The following is a 23,997-nucleotide window of genomic DNA, read 5'->3' on the forward strand; positions in this document are numbered from 1 at the left end:
ATGCCTTCTCATTACACATATTTCCCTTGGCAAGCAACAGGTGCCAATTAAACAAGAGAATGCATTTGGTGAAGCATGTTAAGAGACACCTCTTTTCTCATTATCATCAACTCTTTCTATTTCATTTTTTTTTTTTTTTTTTGCCTTTCATGCATGCATATTGTATTCGGCTCATCTCTTTAGAATGCAGATAGCTCGGTTTATGTATTTGTGGCATTAAGTCAAACGCTGTGTCTTGGTTATTAGCGAAGGTCAACCTTTCCTACTCTCATTTAAAAATCTAATATCTCTCTATATAAATGCAGCCCAAATGATCAGACTGTCATATAGACCAGTGTGATAGGGAAATAGACAGGAGATTGACTCCTGTAGATTTGCATAAAAACCCATTGTGTTGGTCCTCAGGAATAGTAAAGAGACAGATCTATTTCATATGCATTACGCCGTTTATGACACAGTCCCTCGCATATGCTCCTACAGAGGCGTAGCTTTGCATATATTCATGGAGGCGTACTTATATCTACAGTTAAGTCTCTCGTTCAACCTTGGTCTCCATTATGAAGTCTTCCCACTTGAGTTGCTGTCTGCTTGATCACTGCATCCTTGCCTCCCATTAACTCAAATACTTGCTGTTCTAAACACATTGCTCACCAATTGAGCATCACTTTCTGACATGATGCAGCCCTGTCAGCCAGCCTACTTCATCTTCTGTCCCCTCATTTTCACCTCTTCATCCCTATGCCTCGTAAATGGTACAACCTGTCTCACCTTTCACCTGCCGCCGTTACAATGGATATATGTGAGCTTTAGGGGAAGTGGGGGAGGGTGACGGCTAATTAAAGCGTAAATACAGGTGCTTGTTCGTATGTGTGTATGTGTGTGTGTGTGTGTGTGTGTGTGTACAGTGCGGCTTTGTGTGTTTGAGTGGGCAGCCTTTATCCCTCAATAATCCTCTACGATATTAATAAGAGTTTCTCCTTTCCAGGCCTCAACCAGATGGGTAGCAGAGCTTTAGTGTGCATGACTTTATATGTGTATGGTGTGCGCAATCTAGACTTTGCTGACACTCCGAATTGCAACTCACGCATAGTGTTGTGTTCATAACCAAATTTCCACAATTTGATTTCAGCTCAGTTTGGAATAGCACATCCTGATCTGCGTTTTTTTTTTTTCTACAGGTGTGTAGTTGGGATAGCAATAACCGTGTCAGCCATGTAAATAGCGACACGATAGAAAACAACGTGTTTTGTCTAGCTTCACCTTTTAGCTACCTAGTTGGTACTCCGATGGGCTCCCTTAACTGCTTTTGATATTTGAAAATACAGTATGTTAGGGGACTGTACCAAGCTTTATTCAGTTGCTCTCTTTGGCAGTTGAGCCCTATTACTCCTCAGTGTTTTTCTGAAGAAGGCAAGCTTAGCGTTGCAGAGGTGTGGACTCAAGTCAATTGACTTGGACTCGAGTCAGACTCGATTCATAAATCTGATGACTCGACTTGACAATATGTTAAAAGACTTGCAGCGCGACTTGGACTTGAACAGCAGTGACTTATGACCCAGCTTTCTCTATTTACAACTGTATGTGCACCTCACTGCTTTACTGTCGAATAAATGATTTGTGTCAACATAATGTTAAAAGATCTGACTGATTATAATTTAGTTCAACATCTCCCAAGCCATAATTAGTAGTAGTTAATTCTTATTATATTTCAACAGTTCATGACCTGTTGGGCACACTCTTGTAGAGGAATTGAGCAAAAGGTCATTCTTTGACACATGACCCAAAGTGATGGTTTCATTTAAAAAAACAACAACAGTAAAACATCCATCCATCCATTTTCAACACCGCTTATCCTGGTTAGGGTCACGGGGCGCTGGAGCCTATCCCAGCTGACTTCGGGCGGACTACACTCTGAACCAGTCGCCAGACAATCGCAGGGCACATAGGAACAAACAACCATTTTCACTCACATTCACACCTACGGGCAATTCAGAGTTTTCAATCAACCAACCATGCATGTTTTTGGGATGTGGGAGGAACCCGGAGAAACCCCACGCAGGCACGGGGAGAACATGCAAACTCCACACAGGCGGGGGCAGGATTTGAACCCCGGTTCCCAGAACTGTGAGGCAGGTGTGCTAACCGGTCGGTCACCGTGCCGGCATATATATAGCTATATATATTGTGTGTGTGTGTGTGTGTGTGTGTGTGTGTGTGTGTGTGTGTGTGTGTTTATATATATATATATACACACACACACTGCGATTGGCTGGCAACCAGTTCAGGGTGTACCCCGCCTCCTGCCCGATGACAGCTGGGATAGGCTCCAGCACGCCCGCGACCCTAGTGAGGAGAAGCGGCTCAGAAATGGATGGATGGATGGATATATATATATATATATTTTTTTTTTGTTTGTTTTTGTTTTTTTTGTTTGTTAGTAAAATGACTCGAAAAGGACTCAAAACTCAAATCGTAGGACTTGCGACTTGACTCGGTACTTGCATGTCTCGACTTGAGACTTGACTTGAGACTTGTGTCTTGCACCGCAATGACTTGTTCCCACCTCTGTAGTGTTGTCACATTCATAACTTAAGGAAGGTTGGCTGGGCATTTTTGTGTTTGACTAAAGAATATGATAATAAAAGAGGATGCACAATCTCTGATCTTTGTCGAGTATGTGTTAATTAGTGGCGCTAAAGTAGACATCCTATTTCGCAATTTAGCTATTTAGATCCTGGCTCTCCCCTACTTTTCTTCTCTTGTGAAACCATAAGATATTGATTTGGACAAAGTTGAGCTGAAATACTCCTCAACGCCCTACCAAATCAATAATCAATCGATTTGGAGGTAATTGTTCCTCCCTTGGACCGGTCCCAAGTCTCTCTCTCGCTCTCACACGTGCTCTCTGTCATTATCAGCATGTGGCCCAGCATTTGGCATTTCAGCATTCCAGCTCTAATTGATTTTAACCATTAGGTGCTCAGTGAATAGATAAGTACTGGGAGATATTCGATTATATGGTGGAAGAGAGAGGCAGGAATCAAACGAGAGCTGGAAGGCTCACTATTGAGGAATAGTGTTGGTGGGCCAATGAAAGGAGGGGGAAGAGGAACCGGCTTGTCCTGCAGTCCATCCACCTTTACCCATTGGTCCCCTATCCCCCCAGCAGCAGCACAATGCTCCTGACCTCCTGTGAGTTCAAGCAGCTTAGGTTCTGTGAAGTAATCCCTAATGCTTTGAAATAGACCTGATAGAAAGCCCACTTACTTGTTCGGGATTAATGTGGGTTGGACGACGGTGGGTAGGGGGGTGTTGATTTGTGGCTTTTCTGCACATTAAACAAGCCCACAGGAATAATAACATTATTTTTGAAAGTGAAAAGCTCAGCAATGCTAAAATGTTATTTGTTGGTATGCTAACGTATAGATGCTACGACAAAATGGCAAGCTCAGTAGAGAAAGTGCAAAGGAGGATGAGAATGGTGAGGATTTTATGTTGGGCCCTCTGATCAGGTACCATTTTGAAAGAGAATAGCAAGATGTCACGCTGAGTACAGAAAGCACTCAGGCATTTGCTTACAGTATATCTAGCTGTGTGCTACTTCACTGAAAAACCTAATCAATTAGGCTGGAACAATACAGTATCGAAACCGAAAATTGCTGTACCGTATGACACGAACCCGGGTCAACTTGGAAATGGCAGAAATGCCAATTAATTATTATAATAATAATTATTATTATCCATCCATCCATCCATTTTCCGTATCGTTTATCCTCACTTGGGTATCGGGCATGCTGGAGCCTATCCCAGCTGACTCTGGGGGGGCGAAAGCGGGGTACACCCTGGACTGGTCGCCAGCCAATCGCAGGGCATTAATATAGTAGTAGCCGGGTTCAAATCCGCCTTCGGCGGTGTGGAGTATGCATGTTGTCCCCGTGCTTGCGTGGGTTTTCTCCGGGTACTCTGGTTTCCTCCCACATTTCAAAAACATGCATGGTAGGTTAATTGATGACTCTAAATTGTCCGAATGTGAGTGTGAATGGTTGTTTGTCTATTTGTGCCCTGCGATTGGCTGGCGGCCAGTTCAGGGTGTACCACGCCTCTCGCCCCAAGTCAGCTGTGATAGGCCCTAGCACACCTGCGTCTCTGGTGAATGGATGGATGGATGGATATTTGGTAAGATATATTTATCATATGAATTTATTCATTTAAAAAAATGTAATTGTGTATCGAACAGCGGGTCAGAAATCGAGATTTGAACGGAATCTTAACTTTCATGTATTGTTATAGCCTAACTGGTGAGGCTGAGTGAAACTGAGGAAACTCCAAATTAGGGGTAAGGACTGTGTCATGTGACAGTTGGCTCATGTTGATTGCTTACACTTGTGTAGCACGAACTGCGAAAATGACAAGATATTTTCCATGTAATTTGCTGAGAACGTTTACCTCCAAAAAATTGCGATCACCATCAAACCGTTTGAGATATTAATTCCATATAACTCTTGTGAGCACGGAGAATGGAGAATGGAGGAAAATGCTCATTTTCTATACTGATTAAAAACTGACTGAAGCTTTGGTAGAGAAATTAGCAAAAAATAACATTGCGGAGATGATCGACTTTCCCTCACTTAATGTGAAATAAACGGTAGAAAATACTATAGCTTGTTTGTGATACAAAATTGGGTTTTCCTGAGAGAAGACACCTGTCTTTAGGTAATCACCAAATAGTAGTCAACAGGATTGAAGGATTTTTGAAAGGCTATACTATTGACTCATAATCTAAATTCCATAGTCCCACTCTAACAAAAGTCAATACACACTCATCGAAATCTGCTTTTTTTGTTTGTTTGTTTGCTGAATTTGCTCTACTTATTATTGACACAGAAGGGTGAGTTTTCATTTTCAGAAAAGATAAAGATCCAAAGCGTGTCAACAAAATGCGATGACATGAGAAACACGTCTCACAGTTAGAACAGCATACCTGGGGAAAAAAAGGGACTAATTTCAACAGCCCCATTCATTTTCTATTAGTTTGTTGGTAGTTTTTTTTTAGGAATTTCATTACTGTGGTAACACAAAATTTATATGAGAAAATAGTTCGGGCCTGAGTGCAGCCATAACACATTTTGATTGGTGTAGGATACATTTTGTCTTTGTCTGGAAGAAAATGTCACAATAATAAAGAATTAAATTAAAAGTTATGATATGTTGGCGCCATGGTGGCCGACTGGTCAGCACATCTGCCGGGTTCAAATCCGGCGTCACCTGTGTGGAGTTTTGCATGTTCTCCCCGTGCCTGTGTGGGTTTCCTCCCACATCCCAAAAACATGCATGGTAGGTTCCTTGAAGACTCTAAATTGACCGTAGGTGTGAATGTGAGTGCGAATGATTGTTTGTTTATGTGTGCCCTGCGATTGGCAGGCGACAAGGACAGGGTGTACCCCGCCTCCCGCCCGAAGATAGCTGGGAATCGGCTCCAGCACGCCCGCGACCCTAGAGACGATAAGCGGTACAGGAAATGAATAAATGAATGAATTATGATATATAATAAGTAGGAGCATTAGTAAAATGGGCTGCTTAGCTCTGCTAAAGCATGTTCCGCAGCAGCCCCATAATTATTGCAGCAGCATGTCTTCCATATTTGTGGAGTGGGTGTGGAGTGCTCAACTTTTTGTACGATTTCTTACTAATGAATTTTATTTGGGATTATTATTGTTTAGCTTTTCGATAGACAGTGTCCCTTTTTTAATGGATGGGCATTCCTTGTAAAAGGCATTTGATGCTGCTTTTTTTTGTATATTCCTTCCTCTTCAGTCAAGCAGGAGTCTAGGTTAGGGCTAGCAGACTGGGCGGTTGCGGGCTGGTGGGGGAACAAAGGCAAACATTTGAGTAATCTTCAAAGAGTCCATTGGTATGTTGAGTGGACGCTGGTATGTGGACTACGGCTGAGGCTTTTTCAAGGGAAAACAATATCCTTCCTTTACACTGCCAGAATCTGGACAAACACCACCGGCCAGGCAACTCTACCCTCTGGTGCCGTCGCTATCATCTTACTGTTCCCTGCTCATGCCGCCACGGGAGCCTCCTCTCCTCTAAGTTTGGGATAGCAGCATCCAGTTTATGGGGTTAGACAGAACAAATCAGGTTGTTGAAAATGCGGTCTGTTGAGTTTATGTGACATGCCAGTAATTGTTACAGGAATTATCTACGTGTGTTTGGAGACACACGGTCTCTATTTTAGTCTCGACCTACAGATAAGTATGCAGACAAAGGCAGTTGGACCTCTGTAACAGAGACAGCAAAAACCAAGTGTGCCATCTTTCCAATCACTCGCAAGGCACGCTAAACAACAACAGCTCGTATTAAATAAAGATCGCAAGGTGTGATTCAAGTATGTCATGTGCGTAGTGTTACTACATGATGAGAGCCTGATTTAATTACTGCACTTCTTAAAGGAAAGAGACAGGCAGTCTGACATTTTGTGACAGTTTCAAAATGAACTCCCTTTGGCCTATAATCACCACCCGATTTCTCATGAGGATCCACCCCGGGGATAATTTCTCCCATTTCTCTTTCATTAGCAGGACTCTCGGTGTGAGACGTGTTTTGTTCCCTGTACCTTTTGTTTTGTACTAAGTGAAACCATGTGACAGGGTAGGGGCTAACTGGAAAACAATACTCCCTTCACAGGCTCAGGAATGTGTAATTAGTGATTTGAACCCGACTACGCTTGTCTAGATTGTTCCCTATCATTCTCTTCCCTTCTGTCTCATGTTATTTTGTTCTCACCTCTTATAATTTCTCACTCTCTTTGTCTCTCAAACCAATCGGTTACTTTGCTTCACCACGTTTTTACCATTCCTTTTGTCTAACTATTACTCATGGATATATATTCTTTTGGAAAGCATGCAGCTTGAAGAGAGCAAAGAAAACCAAACTTGGCAAAAAATAAAGAAAAAAATGCAGCCCCTCCCGGCGCCAAAATTATTTTCCCTTCTCTTTCGGTTTTAGTTAAATATAACAACATCAGTGTAGTACAAACCTCTTTGATGGTACCAAGCAATTAGCTGAAGCCCCAGATTTCCATTCCTTTTATTTTTGTTTTTCTTGACGTCTCTCACAGATCCTGTCAATTAGGCCTTGCCTTGATTTTCACCCAAAGCATCTTTGCATGTTAGAAAAACTGGAAAATGATTAACCCTGCCCAAGAGCTTGTTAGCATTTGTGCAGAATCCCTCCCCCTTGCACAGCATTGGGAAAAAATATCATCCTGTGAGCATGTTAGCATTTTAACCATCTTGATCTTGGCGATTTGTGATCTCTGTCCCATTGTGAGATGACGGAGAAGATGGTTTAGGGATATGGGGAGGTCTGGTCAGAGTCACCTGGCAGCAATAGAGACAAGCAGGAGCTTTTAGATCCTAATGGGTTAAGGTCAGGATAGCTAATAGGGAATAAGTGGCTGAGCCTTGCTGTCTAAATCTAATGCTAATGTAAATACTCATCCATTTTGGTGGGGGTGGAGGTAAACTGGCTTTTAAGACATCTAATACACACATACGCACACACACATGCACACAAGCGCTGATGAGTAAGTAAGCCCTCATCTGGCGTCTGTGTTTCTTTGAGTCTGTTATTCCCAACTGTTGGCTCAGTACAATGTAAAATATGTGTGACTAGGCTTCATTGACTAAAACCAGAAGACATGGATCATGTAAATCCTTAGCAAGGCTGTTTCTCTCCTCCTTTTGTGAGGGGGTGGCTGTGTGTGTGTGTGTGTGTGTGTGTGTGTGTGTGTTGGGGGGGGGGGGGGTGCGGGGGTGACGACTGTGCTTGTGTAAAAGGGAGAGAGAAAAATGAGGGCTCGGGAGACTGAAGTGATTTTTCCAAGAAAGGGGGCCAAGAAGGTCAGGAAGCTGTGAACTTCAAGATTGACCTTTGGCCCATATGTCAGATATGCTTACATCACCACTGGAAGAGTGTATAATGTATGCATGTGTGTGGAAGTGAGAGAAAGAGAAATCCGGTCGGTAGGCCTGAGGAGTTATACTATTTTTCCCAAAGCTTTATCGCCTTTGCGTCCTCATTGTGTCTGCTGACAAGGAGCAAAGAGTAGAGGCAGAATGGAGAGAACGAGAGAGGGAGAGTGCATGCTAGCAGACGGATGGCAGGAGGCTTTATTCGAAAGACTCAGTGTGATAATTCATTTATTTGCCTTGGCAGCCATTATGCAATGGATGCTTATTATTATTGGGTGACCTAAGCTAAGCTCGCCCATGGGCCCTCATGCACCTCATGGACGGGCCTCAGAGCTGTGATTACATGGGACGGCCATCAGCCAGGACTGAGACACAGGAGAAGCAATTTAGCTTGAGGAAATATTTTTCTTAGCATTTATGATAGTGGAAGCTTTGCAAGCAAAATAAGGAAAGAAGATCAGCAAGAAGGAAGAAAGAAGTTTTTTTATTAGTACTATTTAGGATTTTTTTTTTTTATAGTCTTAAGCATAGCAATTATACAAAAGGACACAGTTGCCTTGAGGATGTGAAAAATAAAGCCGAAGATTTGCCTAGTATGTAGTTACAGTACATATCTGATGATATAAGTATTTTAGTAAAAGCACTATTGTACATGGAAAGACACCCCTGTTTCTAGGCAGATTTAGCACTAGAAATTTAAATATATATTTTCAGAGCCATGCCTGTATTTTGTGTATTTAATATTTGGAAATGTTTGAGCATAATTGGCCAGAAAATCCATGTCTCAAAAAGTACTGCTGTATAAATACATAAAACAGTTTTAATCTTTCTCTCACCATGTTATGATGGGCAGCAAGGTTAAACGACATGCTTCCACGAAAGCATTGATATTTTACATTCAAAGAAGTGTAATTCATTTTAATGGCCAGTTATTTTTATTTTTTTTTACCTGTGTGCATCAATCAGCCAGTGACATTTATTGTCAAGCACCTGCTCAAAATGTATTTATCTATTTATTCATTCATCCATTTTCAATATTGCTCCTCGTGTTCAGGGTCACGGACAGCTGGAGCCTAGCCCAGCTGACTTCAGGCAAAAGGCAGACTAAACCCTGAACTGGTCACCAGTCAATCACAGGCCACTGCTTAACACATTATGATCATCATCCGAAGTGGTTGCCGCTTTGTTTGTTGAAAACCAAGTAAATGTGGTAATTATCTTGACTGCGATAAAAGAAAGTCAATGGACGAGGTGTGGTCTAATGGGGAAGTACTAGCTCAGGAAGAGAGAGATACTTGTTAAAAATCTGGCAAGTTTTCATCTGACAATATGCAGTCACAGTTTTTGTGTTTTTGTGGCTTCAAATTTGTCTTTCCAATGCCTTGCATTTGCTACTCTTGCTAACGGTGGAAGTAAGGTGACACGCACCTGAGCCCTCAGCTTCTTTTTTTAGCGCCGCAGATTCATCAACAGTGATCTCGCTATTCACTCAACTTTTTTCCCGCGGGCTGAGCGGTGGTAGGCAGTAACGTATTTGGGAGATGGTAGCACAGGTTGGAATTCTACACTTGGCAGCCTTCCAGCCAGCGCTGCTATGTGTTTAAAATACTTTCAAGGAACAAAACACGCTTTTGTTGTTTGCTGGGCCAAGTGGGGCTGTTTTTGTCTCGGATGGCTCCGGGGGGCCCGTGGGATAGCACCGGAAGCTGGCGACGCTCCACAAGGAGGGTACAGCCGACAACCAGCTCCCTGCTCCCACTGATGAAATGAAATGGTTATTCTTGTCGCAGTGTGACGGGGGCACATTTGCATGTATGCACCCCTCTCCTCAGCGGACACAGAAATGTACTGTACGTGATGGTTCTTTACATTTAAAACATGTATGCAAATGATCTGACTCACATGTAGCGGTTATTAAGACATAGCTATAGTGGCAGTATGTGTTCATTAGTGGCCTGCTTCTGCACTCAATGACAGGAAAGGGTCATGTTTGTGCTGGATACCTTAATTTGTCGTATGGTTTATGGTGGAAATAGCGAGCCTTCCGCTTTTGAAATATATTTGTCGTTACAAGTTTGCGCACACAATCGGAGGCAAAGACAAAAAGGGAGGCGCACGATTGGAACACGCAAAATAAAAAAATAAAAAAAGTGCTCTGGAAATGACTGATGCATAAACACACACACACACGTCAGTATGGAAAGAAAGATGAAAGAAGTTTTTGCAAGGCTGTATTTTGCCTTGCCTTATTAAGAATTCAGTTAATGAGACAGCTTTGCCACCACACATAGAACAAATGAATGTGATGCAGCGCCGCCGCTTCCCCGCCCCACAAACCAAGCGAGTGAGCGCCGAGGTGTGTGTACTTGTGTTTGTGTGTGCCAGAAAGGTGTTTTGTAAACATCTCATTCAGAATAATGAATGTAGTCCTGTGTCAGCCGCTCTCTCTCTCTCTCTCTCTCACACACACACACACACACACACACAGGAGCAAAAACACCACACGGGAGCTTCCCACACCTGTCAAATTAACTCTCCTCCTCCCTCTCCCAATTTGTGCGTGTGTGTGTGTTTGCGTGTGTGTGCTTTATGGACAAGATTGACAATGTTGTGTTTTTGACAAATAAACAGTAAGTCCCCCGTGTGGTAATTTGCATTCCATGTGAGGGGCTGGGGGGATGTGAGCGTGCACATTCGCCGCCATCCAGAGAGGTGTGTATGCTACATTATGGTCTACCCATGACAAGGGGGCTGTTTATGAGCTTGATTGGCCCGCCGGGAATGTTAGCTTATTTGATTGTTTGCCAAACACTAATTCCCAACAATTAACCACCACCAGGAGTTGTGATGAGGTGCCATAAGCCACAAGGGCGTGTGAGTGTTTTTTGTAATTCTGTGGACACATACAGGCAATAAGGTGGCACTATTGTATTAATGCAAAGGGCTCTCCTGAGAATCCGGTAGAACGTTGTATACAGTATAACCAAGTACTACACTACGTTTTAAGTGGAATGTTTCCAGCAGCTGCACCAAAGCACTTCACAAAGTGTTCCGTCCTTAACTAAAAAGTCTCAAATTTGACTTCCATTAGCATGCCGATGCCCTGACACAGGTCACAGTTTTTATTATTATTATTATTATTATTATTATTATTATTTGCTTGTAACAGTACTTGTGATTTCACATTTACTGAAAAAAAAAAATCAATTTTGATGAAGTTATCACATATATAGTTTATGTACAGTATTAGTTCTCATTTTCGATCAGAATATTGTGGTCAGTCTTGTCTATGTAAAAACAAACAAAGCCATCATATCAGTGGAAACTGCAGACTTTGTTTTAATGGAATCTGATTGTTTGAGTGAACAACTTTTATCGTGCTTATACAGTATTATAAATGATGCCCAGCAGCATACACTGGGATTATCCACAGCCACACATTTCTAAGGTAAGAGTTAGAGTTTATTTTCATGATCGTCTTTTACACGTAGCCCCAAAAAATGGCAGTTTCCAACTAATTCAAAACAACTAAGTCCTACTGATGTCTCCCGAGAGCAGGTTCATCCATTATATCCACATTCAAATGGAATACAGACACAAGCGCAAACCCAGGAGCAGGAACAGTGTGTTTGTGTGTTTGAATATGCATTACGCAGCCCACGCCTGGCAGGAGTCAAAGTGCTCTTTTAAACATTCATAAATCATGGATATTCTGGCCTACGATCTCCAGAGCGCCTGCCGAGTGCCAGAGCGACAGACAGACAGCCCTCTAGTTTAAGTCTTAAACAAACCCTCTGGAATGTGCTGATGGCGAGAGAATTAATATTAGGTCTAAACCTAGCTGGCAGCCCGCTTCAACCCCAAGTGTATCATTCAACTCTGTCTGACTGAAGCTTCGTAAACCTAAAAGCAAATAAGTCAAAATGTTGAACCATGTGACGCATTTTTGGGGCCGCTGCTGATTTGTATGAGCATTTTAATTTCCAACCGGTTCAATTACCTGGATGGCTTTGCCAGAAGAAACATTTGAAAAGCATTCAAGGATGACTTGAGTGAAACCTCACTCTTTTTCGCAGAGTTATCAGTGGCTCAAGGCTTAGAAAAAGAACACAGGCTTTGTCACATTTATACGGCGCCTTTCTTTCTTTTTTTTGCAGTTGTTGTCACTGGACAAAATCAAGGTCTTGTTTGAGTGCTAGTTCGCTATTCAATGCTAAGGACTTGCATTCATTGTAGCTAGTTCCCATTTATGTACAGAATAAGTAACTGGAGTGAAATCCCGAGTGAATCAAGAAAGAACACAAAACAAGGCACGGTGAAAGGCACCATTGTTTTTACACTGAAGTACTAATGATTGATGACAGAATGCAAGATGTCGAGGATCTATAGGGGCTCTTGTGTATGCTGCATAGCATATGGTGCGATTATGTAAGGCCATTATGACAGGCCAGGACATGATGATTGGTTTCACTAAAAAAAGTATTGGGAGAAATGTTTCAAAGATATTAAACTCTTGCATGTGATATATGCATGTGTGTGTCCACGGGCACATGTATGTGCGATGACCGCAGCTCACTTCTCTCCTTCGAGCGAGGGCAGGAAAGAAAAGAAGCATAGAAGAGAAAAAAAACGGAGCGAGAGGGGGAAAGAGTGCGAGGGAGGCCTCCTTTTAGAGAAACAAAGATAGCTGTAATTAATGGCCCTGAGCTCTGGTCTCGGGGAGCTTTCTTCTGACAACTCGGACTTAATTAAAACTTAAGATGTCTGAAAGGGCCTCTGACTGCGCAGGGACGTCCCACCGCCTCATGAGAAAAACCTGGTCAGATTTCCGACAAAAGAAAGAAAGAACGAATGAAGAAAAGACGTGTTAGCAGCTGTACCTAAGTTTCTAATCCCTGTTTGTCAAAGACGGAAGGGGAGATGGGGGGTTAGAACTCACACACCTGCAGCCCACCACACACAAACACAACACGCCCACACCCTTGTCCCCACCTGTTCTTTATGACTGCAACAATGTTTGGACGTCGCAGGAAATAATGTTGGATCCGTGCGTTGAAACCTCGCTCGCGCTTTACGAAGGAAATGCAGCATTTGCCCCTGTGTCTTTGCAGTCTCCCTCCTCCCACCACAGAGGATCAGATAATAAAAGCTTGGCCCGCTCTTTTGTTTTTGTGCATTGTTCATTAGCCCGGCAGCAACAAGAGGCACACTCGATATGCTTGGCTTGACTGGGTGTATGAGAGCAGGACAAGGTGGGTTGCTATAGACCAGGGGGTGGGTGGGGGGTTGGGTCGCTGTGCTGTGTGTGCATGTTTCTGAGCTTGTGCACATGCGGGCGCTGAGGGCAGGGCGAGAGGTAGGGGGCGGCTTTGCATGGCTGCGGTGCCATTAAAGAGGCAAGTGGAGATGCAGGGCTTGCAACTGACAGCACACGTTGAATGAGAAACCCCTGCAGCTGGCAACAATGAAGAGAGCTGGACAATGTAAATGTTCAGAGAAAAAGCGCTTTTTCCTCCCAGCTCCTTATTTTGACTTTTCTATGTGCTGAGTCTGCACGTCACCTCAGACTTATCCAATTAATGAATTACAGGCTGTATGCATGAACACAGCTCTGTTTTTCTTCTAGTTTTCTTTGTTATCATATAATATTTTATAGGAGATAAATTTTATGTTGGAACCGCTACATGATGCTTCCATAAAACGCAAAATTAAGCACAAAACCAAAAGTGGCTTTTGGCCTCTTTTTTTTTTTTTGCTTTATTAGGGCTGCTTCAGCTCACTTACTGCAATGTGTAATTAACATGTATAGCTGGAAATAAAAGACAAAGTGGCTGGGACATTATCCATTGACGTCTCTGGCTTGTTTGAAGCCAGGGAAGTGGGATTTCTGGGCTGTGGATCATTGGAACCGTACTGGAACCAGAGCAGAATGAAAAGCTTTAATGGTAATAAAGTGGTAAATGATATAGGCATGATTAAGGCAACGTCTTTCCCTGATGTTCTCCCAAAAGTTCTTTCGTACATTGAGGACACTTCTAAAGAAGCTGCCTGCCTGTTCTCTTCTCTTTAACAGCACTTGCACAAGCTGGACAGCGCCTACAGCCCAGAGTCGTGCATTTATTACTGCATGCTATGCGACTACTCCACGAAGGCTCGCCTCAACCTGGTGCAGCACGCCCGCTCGGCCCGGCACCAGCAGAACGAAGGCCTGAAGAAGCTGCAACTGCACCAGCAAGGCCTGAGAGGGGACGACGACGGATTCACCCTCCACGAGTTGTTCCAGGTCAAGGAGTGTCTATCCAGCCAAGGTCTGTGTTGTTTTAGTTCCTCTTAGTAGTAAAGTAGCAGAAATACCAAGAAGGAAGGAGAATCCCAATACATTTTGGTCAACGTTTTGACATTACCCATTGGATAATCTTCATGTCAACATTCAGGCATATACACAAGATAGTTATCAATGAAGGCGTTGCCTCAAATAAGGATTAGTTATCACACATGATCCTTCTAGTCCTAGTTATCTCATACAGGCATGCAGACTTTATACATCTGCAACCTTTACAAAATTATTTTTCCACTTATGTTATTTTTTTCCCAGTGTGATTGCCCTTGGCTATAATTACATCCACCTTACTTTCCTCCCTAACAGTCCTGCTATCTCCTCTTTCTCGCACCACTCCCTTTACATGCTGTCAAATCGTCCTCCCTCCCTCTCGCCTTTGGCCTTCCTATCCACATCACGTCTCCTGATACAGAGCCGTCCTTCCCTCCTAATCTCTCCAAAATGAGCATACTGTTCCTATTAGGCTGCCGCACTTCTATCTCCCACAAACACACACGCACACACATACACACACACACAAGCTGCGTGCACAGGGACATCCCGGGCAGGCGGGCAGCTTATGAAATTTCACCTTGGGAGGATCTCGCAGCCTGTGCGCGCTTACAATCAACACACACACACACACACACACTCACACACACACGCAGCCTCTCCCTGGAGTGAGCTTTCATTTCCTTTCTCATGACCAAAGCAATTTGGCTTTCATTTAAGGGTCTCCGTCCTGCCAGCAGCTAATAAGTGTAACAGAACTGTAAAACATTCAGAGAGAGCAAAAAAAAAACAAAAAAAAAAGAGAGAAGAAAGATTAATCGTTTTTCTTTGAGTGGGGGTTTGATGGTTGGTGAGGGTGTAAGGAGGAGGAGAGTGGGGGTCTTGTGGTGTAATTTAAACCAGAAGAGTCAGGGTCCATTATTTAGTCATCCTTATGTTAATGCTGTAGGGAGAAAATGAGCGCTTAACTTGTTTTTGCTTTGCTTGACCTGAAGGAGCGGGCGGGGTTGGGGGAGGAAGGTAGCATGCTTTGAATAGCATTCCAGCATAGCATTTGGCCTGACATTTGTGTGTGCATGTGCTTCCCAAAGTATCCAGTCTTGACCACACACTCCCCACCCTGCCATGGACACTCATTACTGGTGTAACTTTGGTTTTAATTACACACAGATCACATTTCTGTAAGATTTGGAGCCGCAGCAGGAAATCCATTGCATTTCAGCGCCACTTCCTCATCGCATCTCTCTATCTCACTCTTTAGATTAGATTCCGTACTCCGCCCCCCCGCCCCCACCACCACACACACACTTCCAAGTCTTTGTGAGCGTGACCAGATTTCTCAAAAAAAAAGCTAAATTTGACCCCTGCACCTAGTTCAAAAGCTGTGCTCCTCAAATGCATCAAATTTGTCACTGCTGCCTCCTTTCATGCGTTGTTTTTGACTACCGATGGGGAATTTCCAAGGGGAAACTACTGCAACGCTTGAAAGGAAGCTCACAGCATCCAAACCACTTTTTGGCCCCCTTTTGCCCTCTTTTTTGACTGTATATTTTAAGTGATCCGGGTAGATGGCAGATATGTCAGGGCTAGAAAATACCCTTTACAGTGTACACATCAGCACAGCTTTTTTTTTTTTTTTGTCAAGCAAAGCTCAATCCTATGATAGTCCATAATTAAAATAGTGTATTGCGGCCTAGGTATCCGAATCAGAATCCTCTTTATTTGCATATGGTTAAAGAAAGTAGTAGTAGTTTTTACATGGACAAAACTTCAAGTCAAATTATTACAAATCACAAAGGTTGTTTCATGGGGTTGAGGTAGGGGCTCTCAAGTAGTTCTGCACAAGCAATTAAGTTTTGGAAAGATGAAGAAATACGATTGAGGGGGAACTAAGCGGTGTTGCACAGCCCCCCTTGACTGAAACAACTTCAGAGTAGGGAACATTTCCAGCCAGTGGTCCCTTTAAAGGGGACGCAATTTGGCAAACCAACTTTTGCGAGTATTTGGGATGAAATATTGTCTCTATGGTGCCGCAGTAAACATATGAAATATGATTTAAAAATCATCCATGCATTCCTGAGTTCCAGACATTTTTCTGCCGAGAGACCAGAAATCAGGTCATTCGAATTTCACGAGCTTATCTACATCACTAGTGAAGCTCTCCGCCTACCTCTCAGCGCTGTCAACATAACAAACCCGTGTGTTCTCACAAGTGGGTCTTCTACACGGACGCAGCCAATCAGGGGAAAGGGGGCGGTCTTAGCCAAATATGGACAAAGTGGATACAAAACTGGGTCAAACAGAAGTAGATTTCAGAGGGGCCATTCCTGGACACTTGTATGACAAAACCAAGGTGTTTTGTCAAATGAAATTGATACTTTGATACTAAGTCCATGTTAGAGAGTCACTCTATGGAGGTCTAAATAGCCAAAATATGGGACCTTTAAAGAGCCTGCATTCGTCCGTTTGTGTGCGCATGCTATTATTTTTCTGGGGCTACAATTCCTGACTCGAGCACTTTTGGTTCATTAGAGAGCGGTATGAAAAAGATTAATTTAAGTGCTGACCGGTATCTTTCTCTTAAAGCCGGGACCTGGCACTGAGCCAGATAATTACAGGCCCATTTGGGAATAAGGGCCCGAATGCTCCAGACTTTATGTACATGTGAATGGCTTTCATTAAACAATTTGGGTGCTGATTTTACGGCCTAATTAAGGGTACAGCACTACGGAGCCGCAACATAGTGGAGGAGGTGTTTTGACAGGCGTACGCAAGCAACACTTCTCCTGGGCTTGCTTTGTTCCTGTGTCTGCTCACCTCTTTGCACAAGTTTATTTTATTGGTTTAACAGTAAAAGTAATACTAATGATAGAGTGTTTTGTCGTAATGGATATATTCGGGGGAAAAAATATAACTAAATAATATATCACAATATAGGATTGTTGGTCAATCACATCTTGGCAAATGGAGGCTCAACTAGTTTGTCGTCTACGTCAGCTACGGGAAGTTGCGCTCCGAGCAGGCCTCCGCTATGGCAGTAAGATTCTGCTCAATACAACACAGGCATGGGAACAGGAATTCAGAACTTTCAGAGAGACTTTCTTCTATTCTATAAAAAATACAAAAAGACAATTTATCAAGTCATTTAATATTAATTCGCCACATAGTTCATCAAGGACAATTAGTTGAATTCCCATCTCTATTACTACACCCTCCCATGATCCTTTAGTGGTTTCCCTCAAAGACAAAAAGCCCACTGTGTCGGTATCACTGTGATAAATTGTGCTTCTGTGTGCACAGTTAGAAGTGTTACAGATAATTGAGTTGATTCAAAAAGAGGAAAAAAAAGCCAGTTTGCATCATAAGAATTAGCTTAAATGAATTGCCTCTCAGCGTGGAAGGACTTTGGAGGCCATTTTGCTTTGAGGGTTGTCCAAAAGTTGTTAAGAGAAATTAGATCTTTTTGTGTGGGCGCTACTGCACTCAGTAATGAAATTATGCCCTGAATGGAGCTGTGTAATCAAATCCATGCAGAAGAAGTGAAATATGACAGCTTGCACGACATGACAATTTTTAGCTAAACTTGTGCAGACTCTGAAGTGACGAGATTTTGCTCGGACTATTACTGTGTTGCTGCTCTGTCTGCACCGTACTGTGAGGTGTGTGCGCGCGTGTGTGTGTGTGTGGTGCGTGAGGTGTGCGTGTGATCGTGTCTCATCGCCCATTAGCCAACCGTGTGACCATCATGTGTAAAGCTCCTCATAAATCAGATCAAGCAGAAACACAAGGGCGCACTTTTCTTCCCCCTGCGTACTTGTTTCTTCTTTTCTTCACTCCCCTCTATCCTCCATGAAAAAACGATGGTAGATGGGATCTCATGGAGGTAATTACTTGTGAGAGCAAGGCCTGTCATCCGTAGCCCCCGCCTCCCACTGCACGCCCCCACCACCACCACCACACAACATGCATTAAACAGGGAGGGAGATGACCTTCTTTGTCTGGGTCCCCCTTTTAAACAAAAGACCTCTTCTAACTTGAAGACCAAAAATACATTTATTACATGTGTATGTGTACTCTGTATGCCCTTTTGTTTTCTATTGAGTGATAAGGCTCTGGGACATGCTTGGTCCTAGTCAGATTATAGTCGCCGTGCTAAACACTTTCCTAGCGGCTGTAGGCTAAAATGAGCCTAATGGACACTTATTAGCCCTCGATGTGCTTGTAAATGGATGGAGATGTGGACTTGCATGAGGAGCGTGTTCCTTGATGAATCCTCGCTTCGGCATTTGTGAGCATGTGATCACGTGATTTTCAACAAAGAGAGTAGATAATTTTCTATGTATGCGTGTTATGACATCAAGATGTCTTTGAGGCATTATTGGTTTGTCTCTCTCACTTTCCCTCCTTTATGTTTTTTTTTCTGCTCGGTGGGGATGGTTTCACCATTCCACTGCTTCTCTTTTATTTCCACGAAGGTCTCTCTTCAGACAGACATCAATTCCCAGGGTTTGTCTCCGTAATTTGCTGCCATCACATAAACATGCACAGATGGTCGGAGGAACGAGAGAATGGATGCAACACACACACACACACACACACCTCCTTTGGTTTGCAAAGTTACACACATTACAACTAGTTAGACTACCTACCATCTTCACCACATTTGGTGCACTTGCAGAATCTCACACTGCCTGAGCGATATGAAAGGGACACTGGGCAAATTAACACGTGGCTTGATTGGTGTAATTCATAATTCATAATCATAATATGAATAATAATAATCCCTTGCTTTATAGCGGTTCACCTATTGCGGGTTCGGTGCATTGCAGATGTTTTTTTTTTTTTTTTTTTCATATTCATAGCATGCATAATTCGGCATATTGCGTGATTTGGAGTATATGCTGTGATTTTTTTTCTGGTAAATTTTCATATTCATATATGGCATAATTCAGCATATCGCGGGATTTGGAATTGTATGCTGTATTTTTGTTTTTGTGTAAAATGAACACTTGCCAGCCCAAATTATTAATATTGCAAAAAAAAACGAGAATAAAATTCATTAAAACATGTTTCAAGGAATAGAATGCACATTGTGTACAGTACTACTGTGCATTACTGTATGTTTAAAAGGTTGCAGAGTGTTATAAAAATTGTTTATATGAGTATTGTCGATGTTATGGGGTGGGGGATTGTTAAAACTCTGGGGAGGTTCATACGGCTTGAAAAATATGTATAAATAATCCCGAAAATATGTGGTGACTAATTTGAGGATTTATTCCTGGTGATTGTTGACAATTGCAAGTTCCATAAGAAGAGCGACCAAAAATAAGGACAACGGTTGGAACGAGAAGGCCACATTCACAATTACACTGCATGAACCATATTTATTTATTGATTTAATTTAGCAATTTCATTTGACAAAGACAAGTCAAGCCAGCTGCCACAACAATTGTTCATACAATGCGTTATGATGAGGGCCAACTCAAAATAGATTAATATGCATTGATGTCCATGTCTGATTTGTTGTGCTTTTATATTGAAGTTGGCCCTCATAGCACATTGGCGACCGTACTGTAATGAAAAATCCTTGTGGCCTGACCATAGTCCTTTTTTTGTGCCTGAAAACATGACATGCGGCATTGCTTCTTCCTCGTCCAAAGGAATATATCTCTCTTTAGGCCTACGGTATTTGGTCATGGTGATTTGAAACAATGAAGCCTCCTTTCGGGATTAAAGGGAGAAGCATTTGTGTAGGCGTTTGTCACGTGACGTCGCTATCCGGATTGATTAATATGGCAGTGCCCAGTATATTTTTTTAAATTGCTTTTAAATGTACTAAATGTGCATGGAAATTCGACCATATTTTCAAATTCTTTACAAAAAACATTCGCTTTTCGCTGCCGCAATGAAAAAGAATCGCCCTGAAAAAAAGTACAGTCTCCCTTTAACAATAGTTATTACTGTGGTTGCTGCATCATAAAAGGCAGAAAAACATGTCAGTAGAAACACCACTGCAAACAACAAAACTGTATTTTTTTTTCAACTACATCAAAGCAATCAAAACTAATTGCTTGAGCTTGCGTACCATATTGGCCGCTCAATAGGTGTATGCTCTGTTTTTGTTTTTCGTACTAACTTAAATATCCATAACTGAGGTTTACAAAGCCAGTAATCATGTGTATTTTGTGTGTGTGTAGTAAGTAAGAAAAGTCAGTAGTAAAATCATTGGAGTCCAATTCTGCCCTACAACGCACGTAATCAAGTGAAATGATGAATTAGCCAAAGGAGAATAAGCCACACTCAAATGCAGAATATATGTATTATTAATATATTTTGGGCAAGCAGTAATTTACCCCCAAATTCCCCCAAACCAAGCTCTCTGAGGCAGTGTGGTCATTTTTTTAATAATTCCATGCAAGCAAATGATCATTACCGTGTGGTTTGTGTGTGCACATACTGTAGAGAGCCTGACTGAAGAAATGAGCCTCGTTCACCATAAACTATTTTTGAAATGGTGTGTCGGGGGGGCGGTCAGAGCTTGGCCTGATTGTTTTTCTTTGAGTGGAGGCAGCTCTTTGGTGGAGGGGGTATTACCCGCGCTAAATTGTTCCCTCATGTTTTCCGCCAAGGATTCTGTGCCCTGCCACACTGACAGTTATAATTTGCAAAAATTGCGCTGATTATCTGAATTAGCATACCTGACCAATGCCACATTAGCCTTATTTACAATACAAAGCCGTCGGGCTCTGAGGACGCATACTAAATATGACTTAAGCCTTTTGAAGAGGGTGTCGCGTACGTCTGTGATGTCACAAAAGGCCGCCCTTAAGGTCCATGTGGACCCAGGAGCCTCTGGAACAGGAAGTGTTGAATAGAAAGTTAGTTTTGATGCAGAACGCTTATTATAGGCTGTTTTCCCTCACTTGGAGTCTCCTTCGTTTCATTTTGTTTCAGCTTTTTTTTCATCTGCCCTCCCCCCTTCTTTCTTTAGCCCCCGCTCTTCTTTATTTCATCCTCCTTCACCTCCATTCTTTTCTCCCCCTCCCTGACCCCCTCATACACCCTCTGTCCATTGACTCTTAACCACAGATGGACAAAACAATGAGCCGTGTCACACAGCATTAAGACAAACAATCGGGTGATGGGAGGGGGCCCGTGTGGGGCCGGAGCCACGGTAACCAGGCAATTCTCGGGCTTGGTCCAAGCAGCCGCTAATCTGAGACGGTGATGATACAATTCGCAGATGGACATCGGAGGCGGCTGACACACACACACACACACACATGCAGATCCACATGCTAAATTGTTATTGTCAGGAAGAATTTCTGTCATCCCTCCCTCCTTCCTCCTCTCTTTCCTTTACCTCATCCATCAACGGGAGGTATGGCATTGATAGAGGCTATTGATTACCTATAGCTCAGGCTAATCGTCGCTAACTGGAGGAAGCTTTGCAGCAATAGCCCCTGTCAATGGCTTGTTGTGTGTGCGCGTGCGTGCGTGTGTGTGTGTGGGGAGGGGGTGATCTGTGTGTGTGTGTGTGTGCGTCGATGTGTGTGCGTGTCAGTCTTCGTTTGCTTGCTGTAATGTAGTGTAAAAAGAAATAGTACAATGTTGGCCAAGCAAGTGTCTAGAATAAGGCAAATGTAAGTTTTTTTGTTCCAGGTTGTGAGTCCTGCCAAGTTTCACCTCCCACGTACAGTATGTGATGACAACCGCTCTCCCTCTCTCTCTCTCTCCCTCTCTCTCTCTCTCACTCAGTTTCTCTCTCTCTCTCTCTTCATCTCCCTAATAGGAAATTTGAGCACCCGGTGTGAGATTAAAGCTCAGAATCAATGCCTTGTGAGCAATCATTTCCAGACAAAATCTCTTTCATCTTTGCCGCTCCCCTTTGCACCCTCCCCACCCTCTCCGTCATTCTCTTTCGTTTTCTCTCCCACCTCCTAATGCTTACAGGGGGTCCCGTGTCATGACATCCCTTTTTTGCTTTTATCATGTCCTAATAACACTGAGAAAATAGAGAGAGACAGAAAAAAATGTGACACCGAATCAGAAAAGGATGCTGGGAGAGAAAGGGAGGGAAAAAAGAAAATACAAATCCACAGAATGATCTGGGGGTCTTGACTTTGATGTAGGATGTCTTTGTCCAAATTAAACAAATATGCCTCCTTGGATTCATCTCCAAGCTCTTCATAAAATGACATCTTCTCATTTTGCAACCAAAAAAGAGGAAACACTTCATTTAGAAACACATATATACAGATCTGAAAAATGAATAGAAGTGACATGTAATAAAGAATGGAGTAGGGTTGGGACAAAATAGCGTGATATTTTGCACTCAAATCTCTTGTTGAACTATTGTATTGATACACCAGCATCAGATACAATATGTCCAGTGTCTAAACATTTGCACACCTACGCACCAGTTTTGTTTTCATGTTAAGAAAGTGTTAAAGAACCCTGGATACGTGTAGATGTCATGGAGCTTGCCATAATTTAAAAAGAAGGTTTTGCGCTTCAGGTAGCTCTGACTGTTTGCACCATAGAAAATTTGGGAGACTGCCGCAAGTTTGAAGTGATGGAAGTGGAAGTGTTAGTAGAAGACAAACAAACGCTGACAGAAAAGAAATCTATAGCTCTAACAATTTTCGAGAAGACAGCAACCACAATAAAAGCCATGCTTTGTTTGATTTAACTCTCCCCCAGGTGTGTGGGAATTGGATGTAGCTGCCCATCCTACATGACATTGCGTTTAACACTTGGGACAACACACCTGAATAACTGCTCTGGGAGAGGCCAGAACCAATTGTCACAGCGCGCTGAAATCAAATGACCCGTCGCAAGGATATGCAGCGTTGAAAGGCGTTTTCAGACTCCTTCTTATAACTGGCTCCAAGTCAGCCCTTAGATTATTCACAAGCTCCAAAATTGCATTTCTCAATACAAAGATATGCGGCAATAAGTTTTGTTTTTGATATGTTTAAAATATGTATCATTGTATGGTCTGGAAAAAAAATATTACACCACCCTTGTTTATTCATTTGAACGCTTGATACCACTAAAGGTATATTGCCTGAAAAATACTGTGAACATGACAAAAATGCAGCTGATTCTATCATGCTGTATGTCCTATTTGACATGCTTAAGCTTCATTGTATTCCCAGTTATTATCGAAGTAGTACTTCGATATGCATTTAAAAAAGAAAAAGAAAAAGGGTGGTTGGCTGTATTTTTGTCTGCATCACTGATATATATCGTGATACTATTGTTGACAAAATATCTCCAAATATTTTATCGTGGGGTACTCTGCAATTGTCACTCCTAGAAAGGAGGATGCTGCAGTTACATCCAGCGCTCCGAGTTTGACCAGGAAACACACATGCGCACGCACACGCCCAACTTGGCCAGAGCTTTGTTTCCAAACACAGGTTAATAGGGAGTGAGGAAGAGGAGCATTGCAATTTTCTGCTTTTTAGGCACCAGAGAATTCTCTCCAGTGTAAGAGGGACCACACTCTCAACGTAATAGGCATTTTGCACCCTCATCACCCCTTCGCACACACACGCACACAAACGCACGCACACAGACACACCCACACACACGCATAGCAGAATCATGTGGGAGTCAAAGAGGCCAGTCCCGAGAGTGCCAGTGAGTGTTAGACATGCATGGAGTCTGCAATGAGACAAT

General features: G+C 42.7%; 1 protein-coding gene across 1 annotated transcript in view; it reads left to right on the forward strand.

Moving 5' to 3' along the window:
• zfhx4 (zinc finger homeobox 4) overlaps positions 1 to 23,997 on the forward strand; it is an 88,594-nt gene that overhangs the window by 32,555 nt on the left and 32,042 nt on the right. Inside the window, exon 6 of the mRNA XM_061758250.1 lies at positions 14,053 to 14,287. Within this exon, the coding sequence (XP_061614234.1) occupies positions 14,053 to 14,287 (235 nt within the window). The remainder of the gene's footprint in view (positions 1 to 14,052; positions 14,288 to 23,997) is intronic.

The sequence above is a fragment of the Phyllopteryx taeniolatus genome, chromosome 20 (genome assembly GCF_024500385.1).
Source record: "Phyllopteryx taeniolatus isolate TA_2022b chromosome 20, UOR_Ptae_1.2, whole genome shotgun sequence".
Lineage (NCBI taxonomy): Eukaryota > Metazoa > Chordata > Actinopteri > Syngnathiformes > Syngnathidae > Phyllopteryx > Phyllopteryx taeniolatus.